Source organism: Hyaena hyaena, unplaced genomic scaffold (genome assembly GCF_003009895.1).
Source record: "Hyaena hyaena isolate Hyena2069 unplaced genomic scaffold, ASM300989v1 scaffold_483, whole genome shotgun sequence".
NCBI lineage: Eukaryota > Metazoa > Chordata > Mammalia > Carnivora > Hyaenidae > Hyaena > Hyaena hyaena.
The window spans coordinates 637,257-658,067 of NW_024081117.1; the positions used below are offsets into that span (position 1 = coordinate 637,257).

The following is a 20,811-nucleotide window of genomic DNA, read 5'->3' on the forward strand; positions in this document are numbered from 1 at the left end:
GCTTAGGGAACCCAAATCTCTTAACATGTACAGTAAGCATGCCTGCCCTCAATCCTGACAGAAGATATGGTATCTGTGTCCCAAGGCTATAAGCTAACTCGTACTTTGCTCCAAAGAATCACTAAATCTATATTTCAAGGTTGTTCACTATAAAAACATCCTTGAAAACAGAGTCTGGAATAAAGGACATTCAGTGCCATGCTTACAAGATGTGCAAAAATGGAAGAGATCAATGAAGAATTGTTTCCCCACAAGTGTATGCCCAGGTGTGGGATTGCTGAGTCGAAGGGGCTGGCATATATTTAGCTTCAACAGATACTGCCAAAAAAAAAAAAAAAAAATTCCCAAAGTGATTGTATCAATTTACACTCCCATCAAGAGGGTATGAGTTGCTTCACATCCTTGCCAGCACTTGGTACTGTTGATCTGTTTCATTTAAGCCATCCTGGTATGGCCATACCTTTGTGTTTTCAGGGACTCTTTCACACAGCAGGGCTGCTTAGGAGTTATAATGATGGTGCAAATCATCATGAATATCACTGCCATGGGCAGTGTGGATTGGAGGCTCTGGGGAAGCAGAAAGAGACACAGAGCAAACTTCCCTCAAGCGACATGCTTTAAAGATGTAGAAAGTATGAGACGGCTCCGGAGCAGGGAGAGCTGGTCTCAAGGGAAGCACGACCTATGCAGTGCTGTTCAGGTGATGCCAGCACGGTGACGGGCCTCAAAGAGAGACCCTCAGTGGAGCAAAGAGGGATGGGCAGGTGGGAGGGCCAAGGGCCAGACCTGCTCATAGGATTGCCTAAACTTTGTAGCAGCCTTGCACTGACCAAAATGCTAGTCGGTGACGATGATGATGAAGGTGACAGTAAACATTAACTGAGGACCACCTACACTGCAAGCATTAAGCTAGACTCTCTACATACTCTCTGCGTTGCAACCAGCATCCGTTGGCCAGTGATGAGATGGAAATAGTAAAAGGCTTTTGCTAGAGAAAACATTGGTCTTGGGTGAGAATTGTCAGGGAGCTCTAAGGGAGATTTAGATTTTTACGATTTCATCTAACTCAGCTTGAGCCTAGAAATTATGCAGGATGGATTTCCTTAGCTCACATCTCCATCAACTAGCCAGTCGACAATAAAGATAATAGTAGTGAACACAATGATAATTTAGGTAACAGCATCTTCTTACTCGGGGCCAGATACTATACAATGTACTTTGTATCTCATTCAGTCCTCACTTCAACCCTCTGACATTATAATTCCCTTCTTATAAAGAAACTGAAGTACGGGGAGGTTAATTAATGAGTCCACAGTCTCACAGTTTTTAATAGCAAAGCCAGGATTCATTTCCAAGTTTGTCAGACTTCAAATATGTTTTCTTTCTACTCTGTAGCACCATCTTTCCATCTACTCTTGATCATGTGACACGCTTCCTATTTTAAGGACAAGCTTATGTAGGAAGGCCTAATTTGCTAACCATCATTATTGGGTAATTTAGCCTGCTGTCAAAAGATGGTCTTTTGTGTGAAATGACCTGGTCCTCTGCTCTAGATTTGTGCATTTCTGGTATTAGCATATGAATGCGAGTTGATAATCATCCCGGAAGGGCTATAGGCCACATCCATGCCTGTGTGTAGACAGTGTTCTCTGACAGTGAAGCAGTTCCCAGTCTTAATCGTCCAGGAAAGAGGCAAGTCTTTCCAACCAGAATTCCAATTCGGGGTCCCAGGCACACACAGAGAACCTCTGCTTCCCTCACAGCCTCGCCAAGATGGGCCTAAAAGCCTTTGAGGAGTACGGTGTGCAGGCATGCATTCACCAGTGGTGGGAAATCTGGAGACTGGGAGCCAGGATTGACGGGCCAGAAAGTCCTAGAAGACAGGCCTATTATTATACACAGTAAGCTAGGCCTGACTCTAAACATGGGTCGACCTGGAAAGTTAGAGTGAGCTCAGGAATGCTGCTGCTACGTCTTACTCTGAATCTCAAATCAATAGTTCAAAGATACTACTGATGCAGGGATCAGGGACACACACACACGCACACACACACACATGCACACATATGAACAAACGCTTCTCTCTGTTCCCTCCCTAGTTCCCTACAGACATAAGAAGTTCCATGGTTTCAGTAGTCACAGGCCAGGAGAAATCCAGCAAGTCACAGCTGCCCAAAACTCTGATAGGGAGACCGGGGTAAGGTAACAGGAATGGGGACAGTTACATCAACATTCTAATGACCTGAGTACACTGTACTCAGGTCCTCTGAGATGGAAGAGCTTAACACCAAGAGAAAATTAGTCTCATTTGGAAAAAAAAAAAAAAATCACTGTTCACTTTTAGGTACTAGATAATGTTCTAGAGATAAAGTAGTTTTCCAGGATAGCCCAGCTCCCAGTCCCAAGAAACTTACATGGCAGCAGAGAAGACACAGTGCAGTGCACATGCGTAGATATTATGACCTTACCATATGTACATCATAGTCTATAGTGCTGATGAACTCCATGGAGTAAAATAAATCTGGGTATTAGGGTTGAGGAGGGGTTTTTTCTAAGTGAAGGTAAGTGAAGGCAACCTCAGAGTGAAGGTATTTGCAGGGCAGAGCTACAAATGAAGTGGGAAAGAGACCCAACATGGGTATCCGATAGAGTTTAAGCAAAGAGATAATGCACAGACCCTATGGCAGGTGTAGACATCATGTTTAAAGCACAGAAAGTGGTAACTTGTTTACAGCAAAGGGAGCAGGGAGGATATGGATGAGGGAAGGGTGAGGCCAGAGAGGTAGCTGGGAGCCAAAGCGTGTCAGCTGTTGACAGCCAGGATGGGGATCTCTGGCTTTATTCAGAGTGTGATGGAAACCCATTAAAATACTTAGTGAGAAAAATTACAGTCTGTATGAGGCAAGAATGGACACAGGGAGACTCATGTATTCGCTTCCCAGGGCTACCGTACAATTACCACTGACTCAAAATAACAGAAATTTATTCTCACACAGTTCTGGAGGCCAAATTTCTGAAATGAAGGTGTTTTGGTCTTTTGTGTGAAATGATCTGGTCATTTCCCCTCTGAAGGCTCTAGGAGAGGAGCTTCATCGCTTCTTCTGGTTTGCTGGCTCCACACATTCCGTGGCTGGTGGCCGCATCTTCCAAATTCTTCCTTGATCTTTACATGGTCTTCTCCTCTGTGGCTTTCTCTTCTGCCTGTGTCTTCTCTTCCATCTCTTCTAAGGATACTTGTCATTAGATTGAGGGCCTGTCCAGTTAATCCAGGATGATTTCATCTCAAGATCCTTAACTTATTTACATCTGCAAAGACCCTTTTTCTCAGATAAAGTCACATTCCTAGGTTTCAAAAGTTAGGAGGTAGGGGCGCCTGGGTGGCTTAGTCGGTTAAGCGTCCGACTTTCGCTTAGGTCATGATCTCGCGGTTCGTGGGTTCGAGCCCCGCATTGGGCTCTGTGCTGACTGCCAGCTCAGAGCCTGGAGCCTNGAAGGACTTTAAATAAACAAATGACAACCTTTTCTTCATATTAACCTATCTTTAAAAGAAACTTGTCGGGGCGTCTGGGTGGCTTAGTCGGTTAAGCGTCCGACTTTCGCTTAGGTCATGATCTCACGGTTCGTGGGTTCGGGCCCCGCGTCGGGCTCTGTGCTGACTGCCAGCTCAGAGCCTGGAGCCTGTTTCAGTCTGTGACTCCCTCTCTCTCTGACCCTCCCCTGCTCACGCTCTCTCTCTCTCTCTCCTAGAAATTAAAAAAAAAAAAAAAGTTAGGAGGTAGACATATTTTTTCAGATCTACCTTTCAACTCACTACAACTAGTCAGGACACTCCCACAGGAACCCAGAGAGGTGATGAGGGTGACTTGCCCTAGGGTAGTAGCAGCCAGATGGTCAAAAGTAGTTAGACTGTCTTAGAATAACAGGTTAATAGGGAGAGGTCATTCATTCATCTTCTCCAAAAATATTTCTTGGGGACCTACCACATTCCAAGCACTATTGTCACTGGGGATACAGCAGGGTTAAAACAGATGTAATGCTCCCCTACCTGGAGCTCACATCATGGTCTAGCAGGAAACCTGGACCTTGAATAAGCCTGTTGTGTATTATAAAGGAAGCACGCAACCAACAGCCCAACCTATTCAGAGCATGGGACACATTAAGGAGGAATACAACTTAGCCAGGCCAAAGGGTACCATAGGGAAAGGGATGAGGAAGGTACAGAGCCCTGGCAGAGAAGGCTGAATTTGTGCAGTTCCTGGCCATGATGTCTTAAAAACAAAACAGATGAACGTGACTGGCATATGGCCTTGGAGCAGCCTGGCCATCGGAAGGGCTCAGGACACCCAGGACACATCTCTGCCCCCTCACAGCTACTGAAGTTTGCATGTGTGTATGTAGCCATTTTCAGCAAGGTTCCGGCACTGGCTCCCACCGTACCCATCCATGCTGTGAGCAGCACTGTTGCCCTGCCTGAGCTTGTGCAGACTGGTTGAAGTGGTGCCCCCAGCAGGCTGGATACCCCTCCCTCGAGTCACTCCTTCCTTCCTCCTAAGGAGATGCTCCTATTCATGGGGCTTCGATTAATTTATTTTTAACCTTTAAACTGCTCACCCAGGCACCGGGTTTCACTTGCCAAATGCAGATATGAAAACGTGACTACACAAAAAGTTGCTTTTAAGAAAAAGTCTTTCATCTGCAAGATTTATAATACTCATTAGCAGGCTCAAAATCTTGCAGATGAAAGGCAGAGTCAGCGAGTAAATGAAGATAGAGCAGCACTCTTCTGACACGTGGTGTGACTGCAGGCCTGCCCCTAACATTTGCAGGGCTCAAGGCCAAAGTGCAAATGGAGGTCCACACACTTACAAATACAAATCTAGGTAAGAGACTCTTAAAATATGTTCTACCCTCCCCCTTTAACAATGCCCCCTTCAGACAAATATCATATGTTTGCACGTATAAGAGGACTGGGAGGAAATTAGCGGAGGACTGTGTGGGAGAAAAAAGGGGGGAAATGGTGGGGGAAAGGGAGAGAGGCAAACCATGGGAGACTCTTGAATGCTGAGAACAAACTGAGGACTGATGGGGGGGGGGGGGGGGGGGGGGGATGGGCATGGAGGAGGGCACTTGTGGGGATGAGCACTGGGTGTTATATGGAAACCAACTTGACAATAAACTATTTGTAAAATAAATAAATAAAAAAATAAACCAGAATAAGTGCAAAAAAAAAAAAAAAACAATGCCCCCTTCAGAGTGATCTGCAATGGCCCGTCTTGCTTTCTTCCTAGTGAGGCTTAGTCTGCCACTGTGATAGGTCTCAAGCAAAGGGAAATGAACCCCTAGAGGCCACACATCCAAGCTCTGTGCATATCCTCCCTAAAGAGTCACCCATGGGCCATATCTCATGTCTAACAGTCCACCTTCTGGATGTTGGGTCCCAGAAATAGAATAGCTACAGGACATTGACTTAGAGCCACTGGGTAGGGAACACAGAATCTCCGATATCTGGAGTGTGGTCTCCAAGGGCCAGTTCAAGGGCTCTGGGCAGGCAGGCACAACCCATCAGTGCCTCATCTCAAGAAGAGGGGTATAACTGGAGGGGTTATGGGTGCATTCAGCCTTTTGTTAGGTCAGTGGTGTTGCCGAGGTATGGGAGGGGAAAGTGGGTCTAGATCAGTCTAGCAAGTGGACAGATTTCCTGGGTTGATCGAGCAGACTGTCCTTCCCAAACAACTTGTAAAAAGCAATCTCCTATTAATAAAAGGAATGTCTGAGGCTTAGAGTAATCTCTGTAAAAAAGTAAAAGCAAATAAAGTCCCCCTCTGACATGAAAAGTTGGTTCTTCAAAGCTTTTATTTTATATCCTATAATGGCAGCTGAGCACATTTCAGGGCCCTCCTCCTGGTCAGAGCCCAGCACATACTCTGTGTCCCATCACTGCTGGGTTCTGGCAAAGGAGCTTTCAGGAGACCTTCCTGATATGCCCACAGCTGTGGACGCACATGGACATACACACCCCTACATAATCCTGAGAATGTAACAGCTGGCAATAAAAGGTACAGGTCAGAGCCTCCACCTGAAAACAGCCTTTCCATGAATATGGTCCAGAACAGGGTTCCATTTATAAATCATTCATGATTCATTTCCTCAAGCAACAAAAATTGATGGAGAGTTTACTTAGATGCCAGATACTTCCAAGTGCTGGATTCACCCATCACTGGGCTAGGCACTGAGCAAACTAAATGCGGCCCCTGCCCTCAATGACTTCCACCCTAATTGAGGAGAGAAGACCATGAGCTAGTGATCTTCAGTGTGAGCTGGACAGGTCTTAATCGCCGCTTGACTCCACAGGGCAGAGAGAGAGGCAGCATCCATCTCACAGAGGCTCACTGCTCTCAAACAGACAACACGAGCTGGACCTGTGGCTGAGACACGTAACTGATATAAAGGACAAGAACAGACATGATCCTCATATGTGAGGCTGTCATGAACGCCGCAATGGGTGTTACAACTATGTATCAAGCCAGGCACCATGTGAGCAGTGAGGACACATGAACAATAAGTCCCCACCCTGAAGGCTCTCAAAAAGCAGGAAACTAGATATAAGTCAACCAACCCTGGGCAGCCAAGGGCCAGAACCTAGGAACTAAAGAAGGGCCCTAGGAGCTCACGGTCTGGGTCATATGTTTTGTTTTCAAAATGTCACCCATATATTCCTTCCCCACTCCTCACAGAGTGAGACTGTACTGTATGTATACGACAACCAGGTTGGTCAAGAGGCTTTTGAAATCATAGGACTGTTGTGTGTATAGACACCTGTATGGACCCCTCTCATTGCTCTTTGCCCATGGACTTTGGTTCTTAAAAAGTTTTGTTCACCAAAACTTTCATTTTCATTTTCCACTTTTCTAATTAGTTAATGGCATACCTATCCCAAGACCCAAGCCTTCTGTGTGTCTGCTAACCAATATCTCTTTGCTCAATTTACATAATTTTGATCATCAGTAAAGAAACTGTGTATACAGTGATATAACAGAGGCAAGAATCAGATACTCTTAGAGACAGTCCTTGACTCAGTGGTCAGATACAGAAATATTTAGGGAATAGCTCCTGGGCCCATCCCTGAAGTGAAGAATCTCTCTGAAGTATTTAAACCAATCTTCATGGCTTGAAAACCACAAATTTCATCCAGGCAAGTCCATTTCTAGCCTTCATTATTCTGATGAACTAACTACTAATTTCACCAATGAAAACCTCTGCGAAATGTTAATTAGTAGCATCTGGTGTAGATCAGAAATATGGATACTAATTGAGGCAATTGAAGTTGTTATCTCTGGAGAGTGGCCTTCCTGATAAAATGTTGGATGATCACCTCAAAGTGTGAGTTCCTGACTAGGGAACTGATAGCCCCTACAAGTGTTGGTTAAAAAGGTATACATTTATATCACCTTCCCTCCACTAAAATATTTTAAAGAAAATTACAGACATTATCATGCTGTCCACAGGAAGATATCTTTCATCTGCCTACCAAGTATAACTAAGACTGGGGGAAAATGGAGCATGGGACACATTTTCTAATGAAGATGTTCTATCCCAGGTGATAAAAGCCCACTGTTATTTTCTGCTCTCAGCTTAACTTATTTTTTTAACCGTTTGGAAGGCATTCCAGAGTCCTCCTGGATTTTGTGTGCATGTCTACAGTCATGCTAGGTTTTGATGAAAAGAGGTGAAGAGCCAGGGCTCTTCAGGAAAATAGAATAGGCAACACTCAGCCTTCAGCCTTGACTGTCCCTCCCAGAAACAGTGAGAATTTTTAAGCACTACAGAGTGGGGCCTAGGGGTAGTTAACAATTATTCCCTCTTCTTAGCAGACCTGATTACAAACTTGGTGCAGGCCTTGACCTTATCCCAACACTCTGATACCTACCCTGAAATTTTAGCCCCTCCCCCACCTGCTCTTCAGTCCTGGATGTGAAACACACCAATGAGCGTGGTGCCTTTCCACCCTGTTCCCTTAAGTCACTCTCACAAATGAAAGTGTGCATGAGCAAACTCAAATGCCTGTCATTTGAAATTGGGTGCAAACCCTCCCTCAGCTGATATACAATAGCAGGGCTTGCTGGCCACAGAGAGCAGAGGGGGTCATGAGATTTTCCAGGGGCAGTTTTCCTCTTTGGAGGCCAGGGTTTGGAGAGAGAGCCATTACCAACCATAGGAGTGTGGCTTATCAAATTAAGGAAGGCGTTTTTTTAAATTCAATTACACCCTCAGTGGAAATGGTCTCACTAATGCTTGGGGAAAGAATTATACCCAGTCCATAAAGCCCAACACTTCTAAACCCAATTCTGCACATTATTCTAAAGGTTAATTCAAGATCTCTCTTCCAAATGGGAAGTTAAATACAGCCAATGGGAGGAAGGCATTCGCTGACTGACTGAGGAGTTTATCAGCCTGTAAGAGTTCATTAGTTTTAATTAGCGTAATCACTAATGTTGCATTAACAGTTTAGGGAAGGAAAGTAATTACTCACACATCCACTATATTAGATGGAAAGATTAGAATTCATTTTCCAAAACGATTAGCATTTTGCCAATTAAAAGAATCCTTTCTCCCTGCCAGAAGCCCTGTGACCTCACTCACCCATCGTTTAAATGAAACGTATTTTGCATCAGAAAATGGAGCAGGAAGAAGTGAAGAATTACGGCTGGGTTTATTCTTAGAGCCTTCTTGGGGCCCGGGCTCCTTCAGTTGATAGTGTCCTGCTCTATTTGCATAGTCATTCACTTCAGTGGCTTTAGATTATGCCCAGGGCTTTGCCACCCAGCAGCAATTAAAAAATGAAAAGGCTGGTGCATGACGAGGCCAAAGGAAGCCACAGAGACTCTGGGTGGAATGGCCATTGCTAAGGTCTTCCGGTAGGACAAGCGTGGGGACTTGCCACCGGCCCCATCCTGAGCACACAGGAGTGCTCTAACGCACGAAGCTGTGTCTTTCGGGCCCCTTAATGACCTCCCCTGAGCACTGGTGGCATCTTGCTGCCTCTGGCTGTTCTCCAGCACCAGGGCTGCCTCTTCTCCGTCTCTACCAGGACCTCCATCCACCAACCACATGGACTTGTCGTTTCTGCTATTTGCCCCATCAGCAAACCTTTGACCCATGCTGTTAGAGCATTCAGTCTTCATGCCTTGCTCGGTGTAAATGTCACTTCGCATTGACCAGAACAGCGTCCTCCCCTACTTTGTACTCAGAGCCCCCACTGCATCCTGCAGTTTTGCCTTCTATATTATCCACACTCCTAGTGAGCTACTGAGGCAGGAACAGGGGGCTTACCCCGTTGGGGATTCTCAGCCCCTTGCACATATGAGGAACTGCATATATTTTTGTCAAATGGCTAAATGATTTATGGGCATGTATTTATCTCCCCTCCTAACTCCTTCCATCAGCCTAGTCAAATTTCAGCCTCAGAGGCCCACCCTGGTCAGATCAGCAAATAGCACAGAGGAGGGAATGGAGGTTTCTGCATACAGTGAATACTCCCTCTTCACCTGTGCGTCTCAGCGTCTCCCGCAGCACTACTTTCAAAGAGAACTGGCCCTTGTTGAGTGCATCTCTGGGCTCTCCTCCTCTGATTGGGTTTAGCCAATGGAAGGCACTGGCTACGAGCTGGGAGGAAGGGAAGAAAGGAAAGCCAAGGTACTTCTTTCCCACTCCCTCCCTACTCTGATTTCATCTCTCTGATATCACCTGCACAGACAGGATGTAGAAAATGGAAAATAGATCTGGAGAAGGGCATGTGGAAAATAACCAGCCCAGATGCCCATTTCTGAGACGGGATTTCAGGATGTTCTGTCGTCCTGGGTCCACACTGGGCCAGGAGGCCCCAGGCCAAGTATGATATTGGGGTTTCCAGGCCCTTACGTTGGCCTGTGCTCAGTCCAGGGCACTGCCCAAGTGCAAAGGTCATCTGACCAGGACAGACACAGGCAGGCATGGGCTGAAGCAGAAGGCCACCAGAAGTAATCACCCAGATCCACATCTGAAGGGAAATGCCATCTTGATGTAATACTTGCCGTAGTTATTAAAGCTGTCTCACAAGCATTATTTCCTTTGATCCCCAAACAACCCTTGGAGAGAAATATTTTGTTGATCGGGAAACGGACTTAGTCAGGGCTGCTGGACAAGTCAACAGTGAAAGAGACCAGAGACTGCAGACATCCAGCCTGTGATCGTCACAGTCTATGATCTCTGTCACCTTTGACTGATCTGGGCTCTGTTCCCAGCTGCACCCCTTAGGAGCCACATCACCCTGGGCGAGTAACTCCACCTCTCTAGGTTTCTTCGTCTGCAAGACAAACGCAATATGTTTCTCTAGTGATTGTTGTGAAGACAAGGTGAGAGAGAGGAGCTTCTCAGGGGCTGGGAGAGGGGACAGCGTTCGGGGCTTTCCATGAGAGGCCAAGACCAGGTCCTCTTGAGCTCCGCAGCCAGGCCTGAGCCTGCTGGAAAGACCTGGGGGGACCCTGGCACGTCGCTGACAGTGTGTGAGCCCCAAGCTTTTGTTCAATCCCAAGGGACGAGAGGAAACCCCCCCGCCTCACCCAGTGACTAAATGGTACATGCCACCAGCAGGCAGGTAGGAACTCAGCCGGATTTAATTTTTTAACTTTTTTTTAAAGAGGAATTTATCTTTTCCGTGAAAAATTAAATGAAGTCATTATGTAAAAAAAAAAATACCAACTTTCCACAGTGCCTAATTCTTAGTAGAGGTTATGTACTGGTCAGTCCCCCGCCTATATTTAACCCTAAAGGGGAAGTCAGACTCATCACCAGCAGGATTCTGGAACACAGGCTCCCTCGCGGGTCTGGTAGGGGTGCAGGATGGGCAATGGCAAGCTGCCCTCTCGCTTCCAGCCAGCAGCTACGGGAAGGCCCCTGTAGCTCGCGCCCCAGGCGGCTGCGGCCCCGGGGCAGGGCGCAGGAACTACGGCTGGGGCTAACAGCTCCAGAGCAGATCTGGTGTGACGCGGGGCCACAGGGTGACCAGCACCCCACGTGGGGGCCTGTACGCAGGGGAGGGGGGCGCGGTATACCCTAAAGAAAGGGAAGCCAGCCAGGCCTCCACCGTTAGCCAGCCTCTGCACCCACGGAGATGGGAACTCCGGCAGCCACAGTGGTGCCAGCGAAAGGCAGACCTTCACCCTCTCCCTCTCCCTCTCCACGTTGGGGGCGGAAGGAAATGAGAGGGGGCGGCAAGGGGCGAAAGGCACCTGCAGTCCTGTTAGGGTTTGGGGAGCTGGGGCACAAGGGACACCGCGCCTGAGGTCCGCCCAGAGTCGGGCGGCCCGTGATGGCCTCATCCGTGGGGCGCGCTGCGAGGTGCCGCTTCACGGCACAGCCCCGGGCCCGCAGGCTAATTCAAGGAAACCAGGCTGGAGTTCCAGGAGTGGAGGAGGGGGAGCTGGAGGCGAGGAGAGCTCCAGGGAGCCAGGGGGGAGGGGTGAACAGGGCCGACCTGTTCTGAGTCGGGAGCTGTCAAAACAGATCCCCCTCTTTCACATACAAGCTTTGCGACCTTGGGCACGTTACAACGGAAGCCTGTTTCTTCAGCTGAAAGAGATGACCCGTAGTCCTCATGTCACAGGGAGGACCCTTGCGAAAGTAACAGTCAACGAGGCGCACGCCAAGGTCTGTGCCACCCACAGCCGGAGACACGGTTCGTCTTGCTCCCAGCCGTCCCCTCTAGCACCCTCGTGGTCCCGCCAGAGAAGACAGTCAATAAGTGTTTACTGATACCTGATCGGAAGGTGCCCTCCCAGCTCCTGGGGCTCTGGGGGACTTTGAGGACACCCTGCCATGGGGAACAAAGGCTCGGGAGAGTCTCAGGGGGGTGGCTACCTCGCGCTGAGCCCCTGGGGAGCTGCTCTGGAGCAGTGAGCCTGGAACTGGGCAGAAGTGTGCCTGCTGGGGGGGTGGGGGGAGGGGGAGTCCCCGGAGCAGGTGAAGCTCCCTCCCTGGGAACGGTGGCTCAATTTCACATTACCGGTTCTGCATCTCACCTAGCACCCAGGGGAAGGGCACCCAAGATGGCACGACCCCTGGCAGCATTGGAAGGACAAATAGGCACTTCCTGAAATGTTCTAAAAGGACAAGCAATGGGGGCGCCTGGGCGGCTCAGTGGGTTAAGCAGCCGGCTCTTGGTCTCAGCTCGGGTCATGATCTCACAGTTTGCGAGTTTGAGCCCGATGGCGGGCTCTGCGCTGACAGTGAGGAGCCTGCTTGGGAGTCTCTGTCTCTCCCTCTCTCTCTCTCTCTCTCTCTCTCTCTCTCTCTCAAAATAAACAAAAAATAATAATAATATAAGGGAGGGGAGGAATTCCATTCACTTCTGATGCCTGCACAAAAATATTAGCAGTATTAAAAAAGCAAAAAAAAAAAAAACCCAGGTTTTGTCTTTATGACTAATGATCATAATAATGCATGTTGAAGGGGAAATTGCCTATTTGTTTCAGTATCTTATTAAAGAATCAGAAAGACATAAATATTGTCTCTTAGGACTGAATTTTCAGAATCTCATCCACCCAAGGCACCTACCTCAATTTTTTAGTTTTTAATTTTAATATCCTATTAGATTTGGAAAATCTCTTTTTGTGAAAGAAATTTTTTGTGGGAGCTTCTATGTTTAATTGGGAAAATTTAGATTCTATACCAAAATGACGTGACATGGAGAAGACTTAACAGTCTCAGAATCTAAATCTGGCAAGACCTTTGAAACAATTTAGTTGTGTCTCATTAAAGCATCTGTCAACTCGGATAATAACAAGTGTTGGCAAGGACGTGGAGAAACTAGAATCCTCTTACACGGCTGATGAGAATATAAAACGGTGCTGCCACTTTGGAAAACAGTCTGGCAGCTTCCCCTCATATCCTTCTTGTTGTTGTTTTTGTTTTAATGTTTATTTGTTTTGAGAGAGAGCACACATGATGTGCTCATGGGAGCAGCGAAGGCACGCAGAGAGGGAAAGAGGGAATCCCAAGTGGGCTCTGCACAGTGAGCCCGATGTGGGGCTCAAACTCATAAACCATGAGATCATGAGCCGAAATCAAGAGTCAGGTGCCTAACCAACTGAGCCACCCAGGTGGCCCCCCCCCCATTGTTTTTTAAGAAATAAGGCTTTCTCCACATGCACGGGGAGCCCTATATTAACTCTTGGCACACCTGGGTAGTCTCAGTCAGGCTGAGAGACTGATCTCAGCCACTAACACTGTCCTCTCTCTCCCACAGTATGTGTCCAGCCGACGCACTGTCACTCAGAGCACACCAGAGCAAGGCAGCTTCCCCCACCACCACCGCCACCACCGCCCCCACCACCACGTCCGCCACCACGCCCACCCCCACCACCTCCACCACCAGGAGGCAGGGCTGCACGCCACGCAGGTGACACCCTGCATGTGCCCCTTGTTCTCCTGCCAGTGGGAAGGCCACCTGGAGGTGGTGGTGCCCCACCTGCGGCAGATGCATAGGGTTGACATCCTTCAGGGAGCCGAGATAGTCTTCCTGGCCACGGACATGCACCTCCCCGCCCCCGCCGACTGGATCATCATGCACTCCTGCCTCGGCCACCACTTCCTGCTGGTGCTCAGGAAACAGGAAAGGCACAAAGGGCACCCCCAGTTCTTTGCCACCATGATGCTAATTGGGACCCCCACCCAGGCCGACTGCTTCACCTACCGCCTGGAGCTCAACAGAAACCACCGGCGTCTCAAGTGGGAGGCCACCCCTCGCTCAGTTCTCGAATGTGTGGACTCAGTGATCACTGATGGGGACTGCCTCGTCCTCAACACCTCGCTGGCCCAGCTCTTCTCCGACAATGGTAGCCTCGCCATCGGGATCGCCATCACTGCCGCGGAGGTCTGCTCCGCAGAAGCGGAGATGTGAAGCCAGAGGCCACCGGACATTCACTTACAGCCACCCTCCACCAAGACACTCTGCCTGTGACCCTGGGATCACCGGTTGCTGGGACTCCAGGCTCCTTTTTATTCTTCTCCCTCTTTCCTTTCTTCCCTCCTTTTTTTTTGTCTCAGGTACTTTGTGGTATTTAGTATTTGTCTATCATGGGCATTTTAGTACGTAAACATCCTGTGATTCAAGATCTTGGTATGATGTTTGTCATGATTTGTCGCTATAGTTTTCTAGAGCATTTTTAATCCAATTTGACCAGAATGGTTATTTCCTGCCATCCCCAAGTCCCTTCTCCACTGCTTCCCCAGAAGTGAAAGCCACCAAGACCACAAAGCAGACTGTTGGGGTTGAAAGATTTAGTGTCCAAATCATTTCTTCCTTCTCTTTTCAGTCTATTTCAGACCAAGCTAACCCTGAAATGTGTGAAGACAGCAGGTTGGGGAAGGGGACTTGCCCAGCTCTGAGTTATATTCCAGACCAATCAGACACAACTCTGACACCTTCCCAGGAACCTTAGGGTCAGAGCTAAGCTGCCTGGCCATGAGGAGATGGGCTGTCCTCTGAAGGCCAGGGAATGGGGCTGGAGGTGCCACCATGCCATGAGTCCTCCAGCTTGATCCTGGGGTTCGCGGGGGTGCACAGATGCTGAAGCCTCTGTTGGCAGACTGCTGTGGGCTTGCTGTCGGCTGGGACCATTGTTTCTAGCCATGGAATCAAAGTCCTCATGTTTTTGGTGCTTTCTTGAAAACCTCTTTAAGTCTGTTGAACCAGTAGGAGAAAAAGAATAGGCAAGATGCAAGGGAAGAGAAGCAGCTGAGAAAACAAAAGAGAAAATTAATCTTTCACCTCTGGGAGGGCATTCTCTCTGCAGAGAGTTTTATTATCGAATTGTAAAATCCACCAATCTTTTCACTAGGGTGGAACGCTATTGTCATGCAAAAGATCCATTTTACTCTTGATATTCAGTAAGCCAGAACCACAACACAGCATCAAACATAAGGAATTTGGAGGGTGTGCCAAGGAGTCAGAGGTCACAGAGGTCAGAGGTCACTCATACACCTAAAGTAGGGATAAGGGGGTCCTCTTTCCTTTTCTTACTTTCAAAATGCTCCAAGGGCCCCATTCAGCACACAAACATTGTCACTGGTCAGCTATTATTCAGCACCCTGTTGCAGTGTGAATGAAAGAGGGACAAAATCCATTTGCCTCTACGTATACTGCTTTCTCTTATTTGGTTGTCACAACAATTCAACACCGTCTTGTGGAAGTCTTGTGTGTTTGAAGAAAGTAAGCATGTTTAATTGACTTCGTCTCTTCTGTCCAAAGGTGAATACCTTTCAGCCTTCCCAATAGGCCTCTTCTCCTTGCCGTTTGCTGTTTTTGTTCTCTCCTTGGCTACTCTCCAGTCGCTGAAAAGCATGGCACCCAAACCCCACATGACGCTCATTAGAACTGAGTGGGCCTTCCGCCGCCCAAACGTTGCTCTTTGCCCTGTTCCCTCAGCATCTTGGCTGCATCTGGGCAGGCCTCCAAGTGAGTACTTAGTTTCAGGCAGCTTGCCCTAGCAGTCTTCTCATCAAAAGTAATGGATCCTGAGACACGACACCCTTCTCTCCCAAATTAAGTAATCCTCCAGCCACCTGTGCTGCCAACCCGCACCGCAGGCACCAGAAGGATGGTGCCCGTCAGTAGATTTCATAACTCAGCCCCCTCTAGTCACACAGCAATCACTGAGACCCTGAGGCCAAACTTTTATGAAGTTAGAGCCCTAAGGGGGCCAATAAACATCGTGTCGCTGACTGAAGACAAAATGGGGTCACAGTCCCAAGGAAAGGGGTGTAACCTGCTTGCTCTGTAGGAACATCCTTCTAGGACACTAGCTCTCCCCTCACGCCACACAGCCAGGAATCAAGCTGAGGCTGCTTGGCCAGCGCTGGGAGAGACTGGCTCACTAGGTCTGTCCTTGATTCCCAGGTCTTTCCTCCACACTTCAGATCTCCTTGCCTGTAAGTTTGATACCTTGGGAAGCCACAGTCCTTCCCCTGGTTTCTGATACGCAACTACTCTGAAACATTTAGTGTAGCCTCACAGGTGCCCCAGATACACAAACAAACAAAACCTCAACAAGAATACAATTACAGTTCACAGGGGCCTTAGGATTCCTGCAAACATCACCTCTGCCTTCTTGTCGTGCTGTTACCTGAGCCAGACTAGGAATAACTTCAGGTGATTATTACTGCACACAAGGCTGTATTATGAGTAAGTGGCCCCAGATAGGAACTGGTATTTCTGGCTCCTAAGAATGTTTAGAATTAAGGGTAGAAATGTTTTATTTTCATCCATCTATGGTGCTCCCAAGAAGGCCTGCCTCTCTATAGCCACAAGTGAGGAATTGAAGAAAAAAGAACAAACAAAAAAATAATAGAGAATTGAAAACAGTACCAACAAAGTGTGTCATGTTCAGCTTTGTAGTCACAAAGGGCCCCCTCACTTGAGTCTCTGGTTAATCTTTATTGGCATCCTCAATATACTAGAAAAAATTAGAGATTCTGAGACATGAAATGACCTTTCCAAGGTCCCACATCAAGTGGCTGGGACCATGACTAGAACCTGGCCAACTGACTAAAGATTCGGTATTCTTGAAAGAGGAAGACTGACCCCAAATATTCAGCAATATTCCCACCTCATCAGTGGACTGTGGGCCTGAAGGTCACCTGGGTCTTTGTTCTGGGATACCTGAGGGATCAAGGAGAGGGAGACTAGAGTGGATTTGCTTTTAGAGGCAGCTCAACTTGAACAACTGGTCAACCTGGAAGCAGGGGTGGGGTGGTGGGAGTGGAAACTAGCTTTGGAGTCTTCAGAATCAGGAAGGATCATCACCCCCACCCCAGGGTCCTCTTAGATTTCCAGGAGTCTGTCCAGTGAAGAGCCCTGGGACCCCATTGTGTCATTCACACCCAGATGCTGACTTAATGATTCACCTGCTAAGGAGTGTCTGCATTTGAAAAGCCTAGGGAGAAAGCCACACTTACAGAAAGAAATGAATTACCAGCATTTAAACTTCAGGCATTTGTGAGAATGGTTTTTTCAGGAGGTGCAGACATTCCTCCCCTTCAGGCTGTGCCTACATAAATGGTCGATGCTGAAATGGAGGTCGGGCCATATAAAGAAGATTGTCTTTAACAGTCTCTGCCTGCACCTGCACCTGCACCTGAGATCGATCCCACCACTACCTGTGGTTACCTGGGACATTTTAGAAATGGGCCAGGCTAATAACAATAACAGGACTCATGGCTACCACTTTTGGGGGTTTACTTGTGACCCAGTAGGTTGAATGCTTTGACTATATTATCTCACTTCATCCCCATAACAATGAAATGGGTACCATTATTGTACCCCTGAGAAATTTAAGTTGAGAGAGTTTGGACCTTGTTTAAGGCCACACAGCTAGCAAATGGTAGAGCTGGGTCGGGAGCCCATGTGTCTCTCTCGTTGCCAAGTCCAGGCTGCTTCTGATCAATATCAACTTGTGTTACTTCTATGAATTCATGGACTCAAGGGTCAGAAACTGAACGGCATAGAGGCCTTTTAGTACTAATTGTGCCCTTTCATTTCTCCTTTTCCCCCTGCTTTTCCCAACCCAACACAGGCTGCTGTGCTAGAGCTCGTTTGTATACCGGTTGTTAAATGTTTTAGGAATTCTGCAAGCTGATTAATCATGGCCATTACTATAAATTAAATCATATAAATGTGTAATTAGTTACACTAAAAACAAAAGTTAACAAATACTAAAAACTCAGCACTTCCTAATTATTTCACTACTCTTTCATTCTCTGTGTTCTTGAGATTATTTACAATCATTGTAATTCTATGGTGAATATAATACACATGGGTGCACTACCAGCTCCATGTTGAGTGACGTCACAGCAATAGCTTGAGGTTGGCTGTGGTGATAGCGTTTACACCACTGGAAACTGTCAAGAGCTATAAGCCAGGGATTTTCTCCCTCAGAGAACTAGCTATTAAACATTTAACAGCATACCATTGCCTAGACATCTCAGATGCACACAGCAGCGTGGAGGAGAGGGGGCTTTGCAAGGAGAAGTAAAATCCCATTGGCCACACTGACAGAGATATAAATTACAGCCAAGCTAAACAAACAGCAAATTATTGGGAAAACACAAACTTTTCTGTAGAAGGGAGTCCATGGCTTCTAAGCGACTTCAAGCACATTCCCTGCCCTACCTACTCCAGACCCCGCTCTGTTGCTGTTAGTGAAGGAAGTTCTACCTGATGAATTTCATGGAAAAGTCATGGCTCCACAAAACTAGCCTATTGGCCACTTCAATCTGAAAAGTGAAATCCAGCTCTACGAGACTGGAGTATCCTGTTGCTTGTTCTTACAGGTCATCTTTCTTATCTCTACCTGTAGATTAAAACCTCATCTAAAAGAATTAGTTTACTAATCTGAGAAGGTCACAGTGAGCTCTGGTTTCAAACATCACATAAAGTGTGTTTCCACCAAAACAGGAAGCTTACACAGCACAAAGTTGAGAGACAGAAAAGATAATGAGTCAAGGGATATCATGTGAAGAACAGAGCCCAGCACCTTACTTTCCTGCTCTGGCTGTTTCTCTCCATTGAAACCCAACAAAGGATCCTGTTCACAATCTACAGCCTACTGTAGCCAATACTCTTTCTGAATTAAGGGCATGGTTCCCGCTAGGATAAAAGTCACAGGAAACTCCAGGCTGAGTGTCTGGAAGCAGGCAGAATGTCAAGGTCAACAGTGAGTTAGTTACTGTGAGTCCAGTGGTTTCAGTGTGAGGGATGGAAGAAATAAGGCTTGCTGAAGTTTCCAGCTGGCTCCAGCTTCTGGTGGAAATGGAAGGGACTATGGACCAGACGTCACAAAACTTCGATTAAAAGGTCAGTTACAAAGAGCCTCCAAAGTGGAGTCTCCCAATAGACTGTTAGACTTTCAGATTATTTGTTCTGAAGATGTCCTTCAAGAACTAGTGAGTTCTCTGTTGTGCTCACCTAGAGAATGGCCAGCTAAGAAAAACCTCACTGAAAAGAGATCCAAGAGATCTGTTGTAGATAAACACTGATTTTTTTTTTCCCCTTCCCACATCAGGTTCTCACATGGGTTATCCACATGGGTTAGAGTTTGTCCTTTCCAATATTGTATGAGAATATTTTACCTTGAATCCTCTATGATAAACACACCCCCCTCTCTTTTTTTAATCTTTTTTTTAAGACATTGAGATAAGAAAGAGAAATTGAGAATCATTTTACTTATCCTGAATTGATGTATATATACTTTTCTAGGCTTTCTTATGGTGTTAAAGATAGCAAGAAGCAAACTTAGAACAAACGCTACTTCACCTCTACCCTGTTTGCCATGAAAAGTGTCATTAAATTGCATTTGATATTGTTTCCTTGATCCTTTGGAGCTGTTTTTTGTTGGTGGTGGTGGGTTGTTGGGTTTTTTTTTTTCCTTCCCACAGGCTACTGTGCAAGAAGCGGGGACAGAAATGAAATGCTACAAGGGAAAGCAATTATCAGAAATTCACCAGCTGCCATATTTGACTTATGTTTCATTATCTTCCCCCTGCCTTTTCATTCTTGCCTCGATTTTAAAGTCATAATTGGATGTAAGAAAGAGAGTGCTACTAGAGGTGAATAAAAGCCCTGGCAACTAATTTGCCCCCAACACTATTTCAACATATGGTGCAGCTCTGAGGGGACCAAAGCCTCTCTGACCAGACTGCAAAGAAAGAGACAGGCTTTCACTCCCCTTCCCTTCCACCCTGTGCCCCTTATCTTTGAGCTCTTCCCTCCTTCTGCCTGACAAGGGTGTCCCTGAAATTTACTTCTGGTCCTATCAGATCAGTTGTCAAGGGAGGCTTCATGGCTTAATTCTTTAATTTCAGGCCACTGTTAGTTACTCGCAAGATCAGGATTGAGCAAGAGTACTAATCCTATTGCCTGTCAATTCATATTAACCTCTCTCTTCTTCCCTACCTCCTTATTCCCAGAACCTGTTTCCTGCTCCCTCACAGGCTTACAGACACTGCCCTGAATTGATCTAAGTGATCAAACTGACCACATGGCCAGCAAGAATACTTATAAGCCGGGTCCTAGTCATCTTAGGTCATGTCCCCTCTTGGGACATTTCTGAACCCCACAGTGTCCCAGATAGTTTCCCTTGCCCCCAAATATCCTCAAAGCCATGCAATAAGTTTTCTCAGTTGCTAGGGTGACATTCCAGTGAAAGAAGGGAGGAACTCACCCACTTTTCCTTTTCTCTCACCCCACAGGCAAGGCTTACTTGGTGCTTAGCTCTAAGCTGCCATAGAAAGTGTTCTGATAATCCACATTCCCCCAGGAGGACCCTGAAATGGAGACCCTGCCCTGGCATGTTGGGGAGATTCAACAGGAGAGGGAAACCCAGCCCGGGCCCAACTCTGGGATCTGGGATTTTAATTCCCAAACTTTAGTGTCCTCAGGAAATAATCTGGAGAACTTAATTTCTAGGCCCCAGAACCAGAGATTCTGATTTGAACAGTCCAGAGTGAAGCCCAGGATTCTGATTTTTTTAAGTTTATTTATTTTGATGGAGAGGGTGAGTGGGGAAGGGGTAGAGAGAGAGGGAGGGAGGGAGGGAAAAAGAATCCCAATCAGGCTCTGCACTGTCAGCATGGAGCCTGATGTGGGGGCCAAACCCAAGACCTGGGAGATCATGACATGAACTGGGATCAAGAGTCGGAAGCTCAACTGATTGAGCCACCCAGGTGTCCCAGGATTCTGTTTTTTAACACTCTCTTCCATGGGATTCTGTGAAGGGA

At 47.1% G+C, this 20,811-nt stretch overlaps 1 protein-coding gene across 1 annotated transcript in view; it reads left to right on the forward strand.

Moving 5' to 3' along the window:
• The window catches only part of SIAH3 (siah E3 ubiquitin protein ligase family member 3), a 69,490-nt gene extending 55,361 nt beyond the window's left edge, over nucleotides 1–14,129 (forward strand). Inside the window, exon 2 of the mRNA XM_039254373.1 lies at nucleotides 13,283–14,129. Coding sequence (XP_039110304.1) covers nucleotides 13,283–13,936 — 654 coding nt within the window. The 3' untranslated portion in view covers nucleotides 13,937–14,129. The remainder of the gene's footprint in view (nucleotides 1–13,282) is intronic.
• Nucleotides 14,130–20,811: the final 6,682 nt, after the last annotated feature.